Consider the following 15,708-nt stretch of genomic DNA (forward strand, 5'->3'; position numbering starts at 1 on the left):
TTTCTTTCTTTCTCTTTTCTTTTTTTTAATATAATGGTTTTTCTAATATTATTATTTTTTAGATTTATTTACTTATACAAGAACTGGGGTACAGGCCAGAGGCGCGGGAGGGTGAGAGGATTCACCAGAGACAGTAGGGAGGAGAACAGGCAGATGGATGAAGACACTGCTGAGGGGAGCAGCAGCCAGGGCAGGAGAGGTCTGCTGTGCCATGTGGGTATCTCCCTGGCCGGCTGGGAATCAAATGCACACTGCAGAGGCTGTGGACAGCTTCACAGCGCTGTGCTCAACCCACGGCGCTACCGGGGAGGCCCGAGATACTGCATTTCTAACAAGCTCCCTACTCTTGCCAATATTGCTGGTCTGAAGACCACATTTTGAGAAATAAGAGTCTGGGGTGTGTTTCTGTATCATCTTGTGTTTTCATTTGGTAAACAGAAGCCCCTTGCTCATGTGCCTGTCTGCTCCTAAACTAGGCTAGAGCCTGTTATGATTGCCTTGTGAGTAAATTTTCCTTTTGAGATGATTCTCTGATTGAAATTCTGGCTGACCATTTTTTTTGTGTGTGTGTGTGACAAAATGCAACTGGATGAGAATCCCTGTGTGAAGTACTCCCAAACATAAGCTGAAGCTTAGTTGTAAATTGATAGCACTTGCAGATTTAATTCCCCTGTGTAACCACAACACCAGAAAAGTGAGACTCTGAGGAGCTGGGTAGGAAGGGCATACAGTTCCAAAATGCAGAGATGCCAGCTGAGAGGGAGTGGTGGGCAATAGCAGTTGAAAGAGAAACATCATCTAACTCAACCAAAGCTCTGGAGGATAGAATTTCACAGACCACACTAGTTGCAATGCTTGTAGCCAAACAGACCAAATAAATTAGGGCAATTCTGTATTGAATTTCACATTGCATTTCATTGCTATTCTCTTTGGGATATGAAAATAGGAAGAGGCACATTTTTTGCAATAGAGTCAAGCTCTTTGACGAGTGACCCACCAAATTGCCAATTTTAAACAAAGTTAAATGATCTGTTTAAAGAAAAGTTTTAAACAAATTGCATTGCCCTGCCCTCCAAGTGAGATTTTATAACCATTCCAGGTGCCTGGCAGCAGTTACCTGATGAGGTGTCTGTAGCTGGCCTAGAATGACACATGGCATTGAGCTGAGACCTATCCATCCAAGAAGACATAGTTGTGAAGTGATCCTGTAATAGGATTGAATATAGAAATAATGTTTCCGAAACAAACTTGAAATGACTTAGTCTTCATGCTTATTAATAGCACTCACATTAGAACGTGGAAGTATAGTGATTGAATCTGCATCTGATTAGTATAATGAAGGTTTGTGGGACAAATGATAATAAACTAAATGCATTGACATATTCTTAAGCTCTCAATGTCATCGTTGTGAGGACAACAACATGTTGTGAGGAAAGTGCTGTTCAGTCTTGCAGTTGATTTCATAGAATTGTAGAGAAAGTACAAATTCATTTAGAGATAGAAAGAGTGGACATTTGTGTAGGAAAATACATAGTTAAGATTGACTTAGTGTAAGCGCATGAGATTACCAAAGGAAAATAGGGCTGACTGAGAGAGGCAGCTGGCAAATAAGAGGCCAAATGGTAGTGCTGGCTTCCCAGGAAGGAGAAGGAGGAACATGAATGTCGTTTGACGGTTTTAGGGACTGATTTCAAGCACGAATTGGTTGAATCATCAGAGTTGTAGGCTCTGTTTTGGATGGATCACGAAGATAATAAAGGGGTGGGTTTAGATAGGCCTCGTTGGAAGCAGGACAGACTCAATGGCGAGAAACTTTTAAAATGGTCTTGACAGATGATTGTAGAAAATTAGTTCAGAAGATCCAGCCAACTCTGTAAGAATCTGTCAGTGAGTTTTCTAATGAACATGTGAAAATTTTAGATCAAAAATACATACAAAGTTATAATTTGTAAATAATACCCAAATGCAGTAGAATCCAAGTCAGACATTTCTTTGTAATACTGGATTATTTTGCACACCATTTAGTCTAATAAACAAAACCCCCAAAACACAAAATATCTATTAGAAAATTCCATGCATGATGTTTTAGTTATTTTCTTTGTCTTTGTAGATCTACCTTATGAACCACCTCGGAGATCAGCCTGGACGGGGCATGGCCACCCGACCCCCCCATCGAAAGGTAGAGTGTTGGCTCCAACTCCCTGACATCTGCATACCGCAAGACAGCGGATAAGTGTTGATGTGATAATAATTGCTGTAATTAATCTATGCTGCTTTAACATGGAAAGTGTTTGCCCCATTGGGGACGAAGCCCAACTGGTCTTTTTTTTTTTTTGCTGTGATTCTTTCTCTATGGAGTTTATTCCTACTTCTACAATAGAAGGAAAGGGTGATGCCACGTATTTCAACATGGACACATGCGTGTCTCCTGGGATGTTTGAGTGTGGATTGAATATTGGGCGATTACCCAATCTTGGACATGTTAAGGAGCATCCCCTGCTTTCTTTTATTTTCCTGCAGGTTTCCCTTTATCTACTTATGGAAGACTGATTCATTTACAATTGTTTTGTGAGGTCTCTCCAGTTCGTTTTTTCCCCCATTTTTGAAAAAAGCAGAATACAAATAAATGTTTAAAATAATATAGAGGGGGCCTCCCCGGTGGCGCAGCCGTTGAGCGCCGGGTTGCGAAGCTGCCCGCAGCCTCTGCAGCGCCGGTTCAATCCCCGGCTGCTCCCCGGCCACCAGAGGAGGGTCCCACATGGCGCAGACCTCTCCTGCCGCCCGCTGCTCCCCTCAGCAGTGTACCTCAGTCCTTCTGCCTGCTCTGCTCCCTGCTCTGGCCTGGTGAATTCTCTCACCCTCCCGCGCTTCTGACTGTACCCAGTGCTTGTATAAACAAAACAAACAAACAAACAAACAAATAAATAAATAAATAAACATGCCTCTATTTAAAAAAAAAAAAATATAGAGGGCCCGTTCTTTCTTTTTTAATACAGTGTTTGTATTTGGTCTCCTGGCAAGAAAATTTTTTTCTTATCATCCAGTATTTCTTACTCGAAGAGCGAGACTACTATGTTAATAACTAAAGTAGATGATGAAACGATTATGCAACAGCATCAAAGACTAAGGCCAAATCAAAATCACAGCTGATTTTCTCTTTCACTTTTGTATTTTCAGCTGCTCAACCATCTCCTTCCACAGTGCCCAAAACTGAAGACCAGCGTCCTCAGTTAGGTATGTTTCAGGGACTGTTGAACGTCTGTACGAGGCAGGTGCTACAGGGTATTTCTGAAACATCACTTTCTCAATGAAATTAACTCCACTTTATCTTTTTTATGACTGCTTTATATAGAGAGCGGAGACCAGATGATCTGTCTGCTCCTGATGACTGGAGACTTTGCTAAAACATTTCCAAAATCTATGCCATAAATATGAGAACACCCCCAGTTGCCTCACACTCTCTGCTGCTTTGTGCCTTATGAGCTCTTCTAATTTCACTTCTCAGACTGTGCAGCCGTATCAGCTCCTGGGCAGAATCAAGTGTGGGAAGGCGGTGGGGTTGATACTGCCCATGCTCTGAGCTATGCAGCCCACGTGGCCATGGGGACTTAACATACTTTGCCCTGTTTGTGTCCGGACCCCTGGCCAGCCCTGAGCACGGCCACCACGAGAATGCCTTGAGCAAGCCGGGTCTCTTTTGGAAGAGGCCCTTTCATTTGGGAGCTGGGGCAGGCTCTGGAGTCCGGAAGCCCAGTGGGTCAGCGCCGGCACGGTCATCACACCAGGCTGCACAGCTCCTTCTTTGAGAATTGACTTCTGTTCTTTTTGCTGTAGATCCTTATCAGATTCTTGGACCAACCAGTAGCCGCCTTGCAAATCCAGGTGAGATATTGCTGCTGTTGATGATTTTGCCCTTAAAAAGTTAATTTTGGGTCGGCAACTAATTTTTTCTCACTCTGCCAGCTTTGTGATGGATTCTCCTCCAGCCAGGGCTAACGGAGAACAGCGTCAACCTTTTATCTCACCATCCCTTGTGTCCCCTTTGACCCCCCCTCTCTCCTCCTTAACCTGAGAAACTTCAGGTATTGGTGTCAGCTGGTTTTCGTAAGCATCCTGCTTTGCCATGTCATCCGCTGCGTGAAATGTCCAGTATTTGTCTTTGTCCTTCTGACGTGCTTGACTGTGTAATTCCCTCCGACTCCTTCCATCTTGCTATAAACAGGACATTTCGCTTTTCCTGGTGGTTGAATAGAACCCAAGCGTGGACGGTCCCTGCCTTCTCCATCCTGCCGTCCGTAAAACCCTGAGCAAAAGTTCTCCCTGAATTATTTGCCCAAGTGGAAAAAAAAAATGGGTGGATTTAAATGAAGATTTTAGTTTCAGCAAAGAGCATTAGCACCTAATCCAAGCTGTGCCAGTTTCCCCCGGATGCTAAAACCCAGAGTGAGTGGGGACTTTTCTTGTCTCAGGGTTCTGGAGAAATCCCGAATCAAGGTGTCAGATGCCAGCAGGGTGGGTCCTTCTGAGGCTCGTGAGGGCCGCTCTGTCCCGGGCCTCTCTCCTTGGAGTCGGTGGCCGTCTTCTGCCCATGTCTCTTCACCTCGTCTTCCTCCTGTTTGTGTCTCTGTGTCCAGGGTTTTCTTTTTATCGGGACAGCATCCTGTTGGACCACCCTGACAGCCTCCGTTTAACTTAATGGCCTCTGTGAAGGTTCTGTTTCCAAATAAGATCGCGGTTGGAGGTGTTGGGGTTGGGCCTCCAATATGTAAATCTGGCAGGGGAGGGGTGATACCCTTCACCACGTCCCACAGGCAGATAAGGAAGTGCAGCGAGGAGAGCCGCAGTGACAGGCTAGGCTCCTCTTGCAGGGGTGCTCAGCCTCTGGGCGCAGATGCTGGAGGAACGTGCAGATTCTTACTGACCCGCTGGGAGCCAGTACCTTGCCAGGGGTCGTGGCCTGTCATCGCATTTCAGCGCCAACCAAATTGTGTTCTCTGTTTGCATTCAGAGCAGAACCAGCTGTGCTGGCACAGGCTGCAGAAGCCCACAGCACACGCTGCACATTCTCAGCAGCAAACTCAGTGCCAAGATGTCACAGGCACAGAGCAAGTCCAAGTGGGAATGTATATGCTTCAGCATCGAGGCCAAACGGGACTGCAAATGGAAAAGTTTAGATCCAACCAGAGTGTAGCCACAAAGGGAAGGTATACCGTGAGGTGTAAAGTGTCATCATTATTGAGCCTCGGCATCTTTGACATTCATTTGTGATGTTTTTCAAATTTTATTATTTATTCTTTAAAGAGGTGACATCGGTTTGCAACCTGGTAGGTGATTTGGAGTTGTAGGATCGCCCCTTCAGGCGCTGTTACCACACCACAGCCACCACCAAACACCCATAGTCCTTTAGTATCATAGACAGAAACTGCCAGAGTGGGAGGGGGACGGAAGAGAACAAATCTTCAGCAAAGGCTTTTGAGGCACTTGAGCAGCGACAAGGTGCTCTCTCCGTTCAGTGCGCAGTAGTTATTTGCTGATTGGAGCAAAGCAAGGAACAGGGAGATGCCAGCCTCGACCCTGAGGAGCTCGAGATGCCAGTCTCGACCCCGAGGAGCTTGTGTCCTGGTGGAGAAAGGGGCACAGGTGGTTGCAGCATTGCCCAAACAGTGAAGCCACAGGCTCTGGTCTCCCCGCCCGCAGCTGGTGTCCAGGCTCCTGGGGGTGTCTGTCTGTCCTCAGACCTGTGATCGCTTTCCCTCTGCAGCTGCTTCCATGACTGTTCAGATAACAAGGATATCTCTGGGTTTTTTATAAAGATTTATTTATTTATGCATACAAGAACTGGGGTGTAGGCCAGGGGTGCGGGGGTAAGAGGATTCACCAGAGACAGAGTGGGGGACGGAGATACACTGCTGAGGGGAGCAGCGGGGAGACAGGAGAGGTCTGATGCGCCGCGTGGGTCAGTTCCCTGGCCCAGGACCGAAATCAGGCTGCAGGAGCTGCAGATAGTTTCATAGTGCTGAGACTTGACCCCTTGCGCCGCCAGGGAGGCCTGATACCTCTTTGAGATGATTATTACCAGGCACGCTTCAGGAAGACTGGCCCGGCAGCAGTGGTCAGCATTAGAGAGAAGGAAGGGACAGAAGCTGAAACAGCCCGGGAACCTCAGTAAAATACTGTGAAGTTACCATCACGTGGCGTCCACCCCCTGGGAGGCCCGGGCAGGCGCTCATGGCCCAGCTCCCGCCTCCCCGCAGCCGGGGATTAGCCTGTTCGTCCTGCAGAAGAGGACTGAGAGGACCAGGGACACGAGGTGGCCGTCCCTGGGTCCCACAGCCAGTAAGATGGGAGGGCTCCACACTGTCCTGTTTCTCAGCTCTGGGGTTTTCTTGCCCCGTGCTGCCGCTGGTCAAGCAGGGACGGGAGAGGGAGGCCTTGGAAAATGGAGGTCTTGGAAAATGGGGACTGAAGAGGCCCGGAAGGAAGGTCTCCACTGGGCCATTTCGGTTCATCCCCAGCACCAGAAAAGTGAGACTCTGAGCTCCATGGACTGGAGGTCGGGGGTGAAGCAGAGGAGAGTGCTGGTCCGCGCCAAACAGGACCAAACCACCTTTTCCCTCAGCTGGTGGTGGGCTTGCCTCTGGGGGCCAGATGGCGCTGACACGCGTCCCCACGCTGTCGCAGCTGAGGAGCACGGGGCGGGGGGCGGGGGGCACTGCAGCGGTGTGTCCAGACGCCAGACGCTGTGGCTGGCGCAGTAACCGGGCGTCCTGAGCTGGCCCCAGCCCTCACGGCCCGAGGAGGAAGAGGTTGCTCTACTTCTCTGAGATCTGTTTCTACCAGCACCTTCAGAATGATTCTTTTTTTTTTTTTCAAGATTTATTTGTTTATTTATTTGTTTGTTTGTTTATTTATTTATCTATTTATTTATACATGCACTGGGTACAGTCAGAGGCGCGGGAGGCTGAGAGAATTCACCAGAGCCAGAGCAGGGAGCAGAGCAGGCAGAAGGACCGAAGTCCACTGCTGAGGGGAGCAGCGGGCGGCAGGAGAGGTCTGCGCGCCATGTGGGACCCTCCTCCAGTGGCCGGGAGCAGCCGGGGATTGAACCGGCGCTGCAGAGGCTGCGGGCAGCTTCGCAACCCAGCGCTCAACCGCTGCGCCACTGGGGAAGCCCTAGAATGATTCTTGGGGTGGCAGGGGGTGTGAGTGAAGGGGGTTAAATAAACACATGTTAATCTTCCAGAATAGTGTCAGGCACATGATAGCTTTCAAGGGGTGCCGGCCGCCATCCCCCCAGGCTCTGCACCACTGGCATGTGTTCTGCGGAGGTGACTGCCTTGGGCATCCCCAGTCATGGGTGAGGCAGACCATTCCCCTAGCTGGCTTCCAGCCTAAACACGTCACGATGAGTGCAGTCACATACCTAGTTCATCTTTGTAGTAACCCTGTAAGAGTGCTGGTACCATCAAGCCCATTTTACAGCTGAAGACACTGAGGCACAGAGGGCTGGGGTAAGGCGTGCTGCCCCAGGGCCCAGAAGTAGCAGAGCAGGCTTCAGCCAAGACAGTGCTAATTCCAACATGGTGCTCCTGGCCACCACGCTCCCCTTCCCTCCAGCACGTCTTGTCTGAGCCGGGAGAGCCTGGGCAAAGCCTTCCATCTGGACGGGCCTGCTGCCTTGACCCTAGTGTGGTGGCGGGTCCAGGCTGTGCATGTGGGGTTTTCTGCAGCACCCCACCCAATGCAGAAAATGGCTCCAAAGGCACTGCCACATGGCTTTGCAGGGCCCCTGTCGCTCTGTCCTCAGCTGGGCCACAGACCCTGCCCTGCCCACTTGCCACAGTGGCTGAGTCACACCAAGCTCTGCTTTTTTCTGTGCTTTGTCAACTGTTGCGTGGTTGTGGCCTTTTTCTTTCTCACTTGGCACCTCTCTGCTACCATGTCTCTCTTCTTTGATTACATCCTGAGATCACATTTCTCCCAAAAATGAAAGAATTGCCTTTTGTCCTCATCTACACCCCCCCCAGCTCCCCCGCACCCCACTGGGCTCTCCTCTGTGTGGGCGGGGTCACCACCTTGGCTTCCTCGCCCCATCCTGGCTGTTTAGTTAATCACCTTGGGACAAAGCTGGGGCAGAAGTAGCTATTCCTTAGCAGTGTTACAAGGATGTCATCCAGGTAGAGTGAGAAAGTAGGCTGAGGTCTCACCAAGGAGAGGAGGTTCACGCCGCCGAGCTGGGGTGCTGTGGGATGGGAAATCCTTCCCGAGTGAACTTTTTTCACTTGCTGGTGTGGCCACTGAGCAGGCCAACCTACTCTTAGGTTTGGCCAAACGCCAGGCATCCTTGCTGGGGAACCCCAAGTCTCTATTCTAAAAGGCACCATATCTCATGGCAGTCATTTGTTTAGGCCACTAAGGAATGGCATTGGCTAGTCTGTAGCCACAGTAGTGCTGGGGGTGTCCACTGCTCAGCCACCATATTGGTCCTCGGGGACTCCTCCGTACCCGGTGAACACGAAGGGTTTGGTCACAGACGCTAAGTGAGCAACGCTTGGGCTCAACGTGATGTCACACTTCATGCCGTTGACTTAGACGTTGACTTCTATCTTGCCTGTTTCGTTCTCCGGTTGGAAGCTGATGAATTTTGTCTCCAGGCTCTTATTCCCCTAGACCCTTGACCTGTACGAGACCCGAGCTCTGTGGCTGAAAGCGCAGGGTGAAATTGTCTCCTGAGAATGTGCTCATCCATCCTTTGAGCTTTGAGTGTTCAGCCGTGAATTTAGATCCCCAGCGTTCTGGTTCTTCAGGAGCAGGGGAGAGCAGAGTCTCCGTCTGAGGCTTTTATCTAATGCGCGTTTATAAAGGAAGCACATCGGGGGCAAATTCCTAAGAGGCAAAGTAGATTCCGAGAGATATTGTAGCTGTTTCTGAAGGTCTGTGTATTTATAGAAAATCCGCAGAATTGCTTTCTCCCCGGGAAGAAGCTGACACTGAACACTTATTTTCCAACAACTCTGTGTTTATGTTGAAGCATATGTTCGATGGTTAAATCAAAAATCTATGTTTTTCCCTATTCCCAGGTCCTGTGTGGACTTTTCTCAAGTTGCAATCCTTTAGTTACGATACACATACTCAAACCATATGGTTTTCTCATACTATTCTTAGTATTTTTTCAATGCATATTAATGACATGTTGGGGGCAACAAAAATTGATTGGGAACAGTTTGAGTATGTGGTCGCGAAAAAGCAAAGGCCCCCATTGCCATCAACTACAAGCTGTTAATACATTTCAAATGTGTTGCTAGACTGAAAATGATAATTTTCCAGAACATGTTCAGCAAACGCTGACCTTTCTCACGGTGCTGTGTGTGGATAAATTCACAAACGTATCCATTTCCATGTAGCTGGTGTGGAAACCACGATTTACGACTTGGACGATTTATACAGAGTCCTACTTGTATAGTGGAAAGAATGCAGAGAAAAACAAATTTATAATTGATTTTTACATGACATCAATTCCCTGAACAGCTGCCAGTTAAGGTCCCTTTAATCCTGTTATCACATCTATTGATATTTATAGTGAAAGGCAATCTTTTTGGCGCTATGCCCAAGGCAGCTCTGGAGCTGAGCCTTGGGAGGAACGACCTGCCTCTTCCCCATTTTTAAAGCTCCTAACGTCTGTGCAGCACGTGGAACTGCTGCTCCTCAACCTGACGTTGATACTCACAGGCTCCGCTCCCCCAGGGAGCCATATGTCATCTTAACGCAGCGTCGCTCCGCAGCTAGAATGATGAGCCCGATTGTGCTTTGAATTTAATAAATCATGAAGCCGAGTCTGTGCCTCCGAAGGTGCTGGCTCTGCACACCCAAGGGGTGAGGCCTCATTGACTAAGTCAGAGTCTCACTTGGAGCCTAAGAGGTGAAATCACGTACCATAGCAGTTTGTCTTTTGGAAACTGCCGGACGGTTGGCATCCGGTCCAGGGCCTCACATGCGTGGATTTCCGTTACGATGCCTTTGCCCAAAATACTGGAAATGGGTGATCTGGTTTGAAAAAGAGCCAACTTTTTTTTTCTAAACTTCCTCATTTTGAGAGGGTTAATTCTGTTCTAGGAAAGGTTTTGACAGAATCACGTTAGGAGTGCCAGCAAAATGTTATGTTAGAAATAACAGTGTTTACTTCCATTCTCTATTTTTTTTTCCATAAACTTTTTAGGAGTTCATTTCCTCCATCTGACTTTTATTATTTTACTTGACCTCGCCAATATAAATGGCATTAAGTCATTACTGCCACCACATAGTGGCACTTTCTGCCTCCCCAGATAGGAAACATCAGACCTTCCACCCCCCAAACACAAGGCTGACCTGGCTGTTCTTCTAAGGAAGTCAGAAATGGACGGAGCCACCGGAACCCTGCCCCGTAGGCATTCTCTGCATTCCAGAAAAGCCTTGGCTGAGTGGGCCGGCCCCAGGGTCCCCACGATCCTCTGAGGTCAGGCTCTCCAGGCGCAGAGCGGGATAAAGATCCTTGTGCAGCGATTAACCGGGGCACGTCCCCGGAGAGAAGGCCTTGGAGGCAGGACCGGGCCAGGCCAAGCCTGGAAGGCTGTGGCTGGAGCTGGAACCGGGCCCCACTCTGCTCCAGCGGGGCCAGGGCCTGAGCAGCGTCACAGACCTGGCGTCTCCTTGAGCAGGGGCAGCCTTCGAGGCTCGGTGTCCGTCCCTCCGGTGGCGCGTAGCTGGGGGTGCACGAGGCAGGTCCTGATCAGTCCAGGGCCTTCTCTGGAGAAGAGGGGCTTGTGGAACAGAGCCTGCAGGGAGGGATGGGCGCCCAGACGCCGGGGAGGGGATCCGGGAGCATCCCCACCCTAGAACTGTCCTCACTGCTGTCACCTTTGCCTCCCCCTCGCTAGGGAGCGGGCAGATCCAGCTCTGGCAGTTCCTCCTGGAGCTCCTGTCGGACAGCTCCAACTCCAGCTGCATCACCTGGGAGGGCACCAACGGGGAGTTCAAGATGACGGACCCGGACGAGGTGGCCCGGCGCTGGGGCGAACGCAAGAGCAAGCCCAACATGAACTACGATAAGCTCAGCCGCGCGCTGCGCTACTACTACGACAAGAACATCATGACCAAGGTGCACGGCAAGCGCTACGCCTACAAGTTCGACTTCCACGGCATCGCCCAGGCCCTGCAGCCCCACCCGCCGGAGTCGTCCCTGTACAAGTACCCCTCGGACCTCCCCTACATGGGCTCCTACCACGCGCACCCGCAGAAGATGAACTTTGTGGCGCCCCACCCGCCCGCCCTGCCCGTGACGTCCTCCAGTTTCTTCGCCGCCCCAAACCCGTACTGGAACTCCCCGACCGGAGGCATCTACCCCAACACCAGGCTGCCCGCCGGCCACATGCCTTCCCACCTCGGCTCCTACTACTAAGGGCCCAGAGAGACCTTTCCCGACAAGCCGCCCCCACCCACGACTTGCCACAAACTCTATGGGAGACCACGAATCTAAAGTGCCTCAGGAGGGACGACCAGGCTTGACTGGGGGCTGGGGGAGGAAGCCAGGGACGCAGCCAAGGGTTCTGGCGGGAGGGAATTACCAAAGCATCACTATAGCCATTGCGAGGACGCTGCAGACGTCCGGGCCGTGGACGTGCAGTCGGTGGCCCGGCTGGGGAAGGACACTGTCAAGTAGAAGCGCGAGGTCGGGGGACGCCGTGCCAAAGGGACTGGGCTTCGGGAGCGTGTCCACAGGGAGTCTGGGTCCGCTGGCGTAAACCGGGACGAATCTAAAGCAATAGAGATAGAGCATAGTCTGGACCTAACACACCGTTCATGACGCCATTGCAAGGAAAACTACCTGTATTTAAAAAACAGACACATATCAAGACGAAAGGGCCGAGCGCCAGGCGGCCCCTCAGCGGACGCTGGTTGGGAACTCGCCGGCACGTGCGGGTTGGGGTGACATCCGACCCGACCCGCTGGCTGGAGAGCCGGCAGCTCTAACTGTGAAGACCACCCGAAGTGTCCAATCCCTTTGCAGGATTACGGGAGCTCGGAGCCGACGGGACCGAGGAGGGGACCTGGGACGTGACAGAGAGACAGCGGTTGTGGGCCGAGGGCTGGGGGAGGTGCGAGAGGGGCAGGCGGGCGAGGAGGGACGAGCTGGGGAAGCACTTCGCAAGCGGGCAAGACTGGACTTGGGACGGTGTCGGGACGGTGGGGAGCGGGTCACGGTCACGAGGCTGGGTGCGGCCGGTGTTGGGCCAAACCCGGTGTTCTGAGGAAGGACGCGGCCTGAGTGGGGCAGGGAAGCCGTCGGAGGCGGAAACCAAAACAGGCATCTCTAGTGTGTGTGTGTGTGTCAAAAGAAATTTTTAACTGGAATTGTCTGATAGCTAAAGGACACATTCAGGACCTCATCAACGCGCGGGGGCTGTGTTCTCCACAGCGGCAGGTAAGAGAGAGCCTTCTGGGCCCCCCGCCCGGAATCACCTTGGCTTTGGGGTCAGGCGGGCTACAGTTTTCCTTTTGAGTCGCGAACGCTGTGCGTTTGTCAGAATGAAGTATACAAGTCAGTGTTTTTTTCCTTTTTATATAATAATTATATAACTTATGCATTTATACACTACGAGTTGATCTCGGCCAGCCAAAGATACACAACAGAAGAGACAATCAATGATACAATGTGGCCTTGAATTTTAACTCTGTATGCTTAATGTTTACAATATGAAGTTATTAGTTCTTAGAATGCAGAATGTATGTAATAAAATAAGCTTGGCCTAGCATGGCAAATCAGATGGACACAGGCGTCTGCCTTGGACTCACTGAGCGGCCGGGGACACTTGCGCTGAGCGCCGTGGGGTTTGCGAGGCCGCTGCACTTCCTCTGGAGAGGCGCACAAACCAGAGCCTGGCGCGCGAGGGGCCGGCGTCTGTGGGCCTCTCCGGGCCCGTCTTGCCCGCGGTCGGTCCCGGCCCGCGCTCTCTCCTCCCAGCCTTCGGGAGCCAAAGGACCACAGGCTCCTCTGTGCTCATCCCCAGACTAGGAAGACGCCCCTAGAACTGCAGCTGTTGTGTAGACAAGTCCAGATCAGCGCCCCAGCCACTCACCCTCGGTTCCTGCTACGACACTAAAATGTGTTGAATGGTGAACAGGCTCTGGCTCTTCATGCCAACTTTATGGCCAGGTGGCTGCTTTTTATCACTTGCAGGAAGCCATGGCCCGCTTCTCTACTGCCTGTTTCTCCTGCGCTGGCCCCACCAGGACCGTGTGGGCACTGGGATTCGCCGGCCCTGAGCCTGACACATCAGCCCTTGCTGTGTCTATGTCTAAAGTCAAACCCCCTTGGCGTCTTCTCCCTGGGCCCTCCATGTTGCCAAGCTGGGCCCAGGGGAGGAAGCTGAGAGGCGGGACCCAGGGCCATGTGGGAGGGAGCAGACCCGAGGCTCTTAGGCTCAGTTCTGAACCCACCCGTGGCAGAGCCGCTTGGGGCTGGCTTTGCACTTTGTAATCCTTTTGCTACGATTAAGAGGAGTTGCCAGACCTCTGGGCTAGGGACATGCTGGCAGTGGTCTTTAAAGTCGGGGAGATCCGGTTACTAAAGCTTCAGACACTCTTCATTATTTGGATTAAAAGAAGTCCAACATCCATCATTCTGCAGCAGCCGGGAGAAGGCCTGAGTGCGCCCGCTTCTCCTTGGGGAAAATAATACATTAAAAAAATCATAAAAGCTGGCAGCGGACGCAGCCCAAACTGTTCTAATGGAAAAAGCCGTCCTTTTTGTCTTGGCACGTGAAGTCCAGGCACACCTACATTCTGCTTAAAAATACACATTTACTCGAATAATCACTCAATGCCACTCTTTCAAGATTGTATCCTGAGCAAAATAACAAAAACAAGACGTGATTAGCCTGTTCAATTTTAGCAGATGTTTTCAATTAGTGAGGCCCCCTCCCCGTCCTGATTATCAGCAGGCTTTATGACGGGCACAGGCAACGAGAGTCGTTTTGGATAACGTGCTAATGCTGAGTTCTCCCGAATAAATAATTCTTAAATTATGTCTTAAAATCATGGGAACTCTCTGTTCCTGTTAAAATCGGCTTGCAGCGCACTCTCTCATAGTCACACGAGGAACCTTTTCTCTGCTTCTCCTGCCGATTGGTGCACCCAATGTGTGCACACACACGCTCACACACACGCCCCACATCCTCTCTCACCTGCAGGCAAGAGATTTATCCTCTTCTTGTATAAAGAGCCCTTGGTTCTGTACTTGCTGGAATCCCCTGGGTGTCCTCAAATCTCAGCAATGATGTCCTTTTGTGCTCCCAGTCTGCTGTTCTGCTACATCTCAGAGGGGACAGCGATGAAGGGACCTGGCAGGACCCAGGCAGCTGGAGGGCTTTCTGCTCTTCCAGGCCCGTCCAGGGCCGCTGTCGCACCTGCCAGCTGGAAACAGACTGGAGGCTTATCCCTGGATGGCAGGTGCAGCTGAGGTGGCTAATGCTGGGGAGCTGGGCAGATGAGGAGAAAGGGAAAAGCCTTCTTCTGCAGTCACCACCCCTCCTCAAGACCTTGCCACCTGCAGTAAGAGAACAACATAATTCAAAGACAAAAACAAAAGGCTTGGCCGAGTCCCTTATCACTCTACCCAAATAGAACATCTCAGATGATAGAGATTAGAAGTCACCTCAGCCTATTCAAGCTGTGAAAACTTCTGTACCTTCTCTTTATAAAAATGTCTCGTTAAAAATGTTTTCATGTCAAACGGGGTCTAGAAATCAAAACTTTCTTGAAACTTAGAACATCTATTCATCCTTGGCAGTGGTTCTCAAAGCGAGGAGCCAGGGCTGGCAGCAGTTGGCTCCCCCAGGAGCCTGCTAGACACGACAATTCACAGACCCTGCCCCACAGCCCCGACTGAGGAACCCACGGGTGGGATCAAGCCATCTGTGTGCAGAACAGCTAATGTGAGATGTCAATCCCATAAGTTTTTCTTACGGTCACATGAAAACCCAGCCATCAGGGACTCCAAGCCTGGAGGCATCATCTGAACAGCTCTCCTTCCTGCTGTGACCTGCCCTTCCTGAGCATGGGCTACCTGTTGCTGGGTGACTAACTAATGGTCACCAACTCAGCAGGCTGCTGAGCTCACAGGCTCCGTGGCCCAGGAGTCTAGGCACACTGGGCCTTTGCTCAGGGTCTCCCGAGGTTGAAATCAAGGAGGCAGCCAGGGCTGCAACCTCTCTGAGGCCAGGATCATTTTCCAACTCACTAGTTGTTGGCAGAATTCATTTCCTTCCTGGCTGTTATCCAGGGACCACTCTCAACAATTCAAGGCCACTTAAGGTCCTTGCCATGTGGCCTCTCTCCAAGGCAGCTGCTCCTCCAAGGCCAGTAGGAGAGTCTCTCTCTGAATTGCTCGGACTTCCTTTAAGAACTCACCTGATTAGGCCAGGCCCACCCAGGGCAATCTGCCTCAACTGATGAGAGACCTTAATTGCATCTGGAACATTCCTTTTCTTAATGTAACCTAAGCATGGATGCTACCCATGTCATCATTGGTCCTGCTCACACTTATGGAAAGGATTATGGAGGCATGTGCTCCAGAGGATGGGAATTTTGGAGGTCATCTTAGAATTCTTCCTACGCACTGACTATATACTGCTTCTCTCCTAGTATTTTCTAAGATTCTCTGGCTGATCAAAA

At 50.8% G+C, this 15,708-nt stretch overlaps 1 protein-coding gene across 3 annotated transcripts in view; it reads left to right on the forward strand.

Moving 5' to 3' along the window:
• ERG (ETS transcription factor ERG) overlaps positions 1-11,888 on the forward strand; it is a 145,197-nt gene extending 133,309 nt beyond the window's left edge. For all 3 annotated transcript variants that reach the window (XM_054700271.1, XM_037524941.1, XM_037524942.2), the window contains 4 exons: positions 2,111-2,179; positions 3,178-3,234; positions 3,835-3,882; positions 10,914-11,888. In XM_054700271.1, the coding sequence (XP_054556246.1) occupies positions 2,111-2,179; positions 3,178-3,234; positions 3,835-3,882; positions 10,914-11,434 (695 nt within the window). In that variant the 3' untranslated portion in view covers positions 11,435-11,888. The remainder of the gene's footprint in view (positions 1-2,110; positions 2,180-3,177; positions 3,235-3,834; positions 3,883-10,913) is intronic.
• Positions 11,889-15,708: the final 3,820 nt, after the last annotated feature.

Source organism: Talpa occidentalis, unplaced genomic scaffold, assembly GCF_014898055.3.
Source record: "Talpa occidentalis isolate TD23 unplaced genomic scaffold, MPIMG_talOcc4v2.1 talOcc4.4, whole genome shotgun sequence".
Lineage (NCBI taxonomy): Eukaryota > Metazoa > Chordata > Mammalia > Eulipotyphla > Talpidae > Talpa > Talpa occidentalis.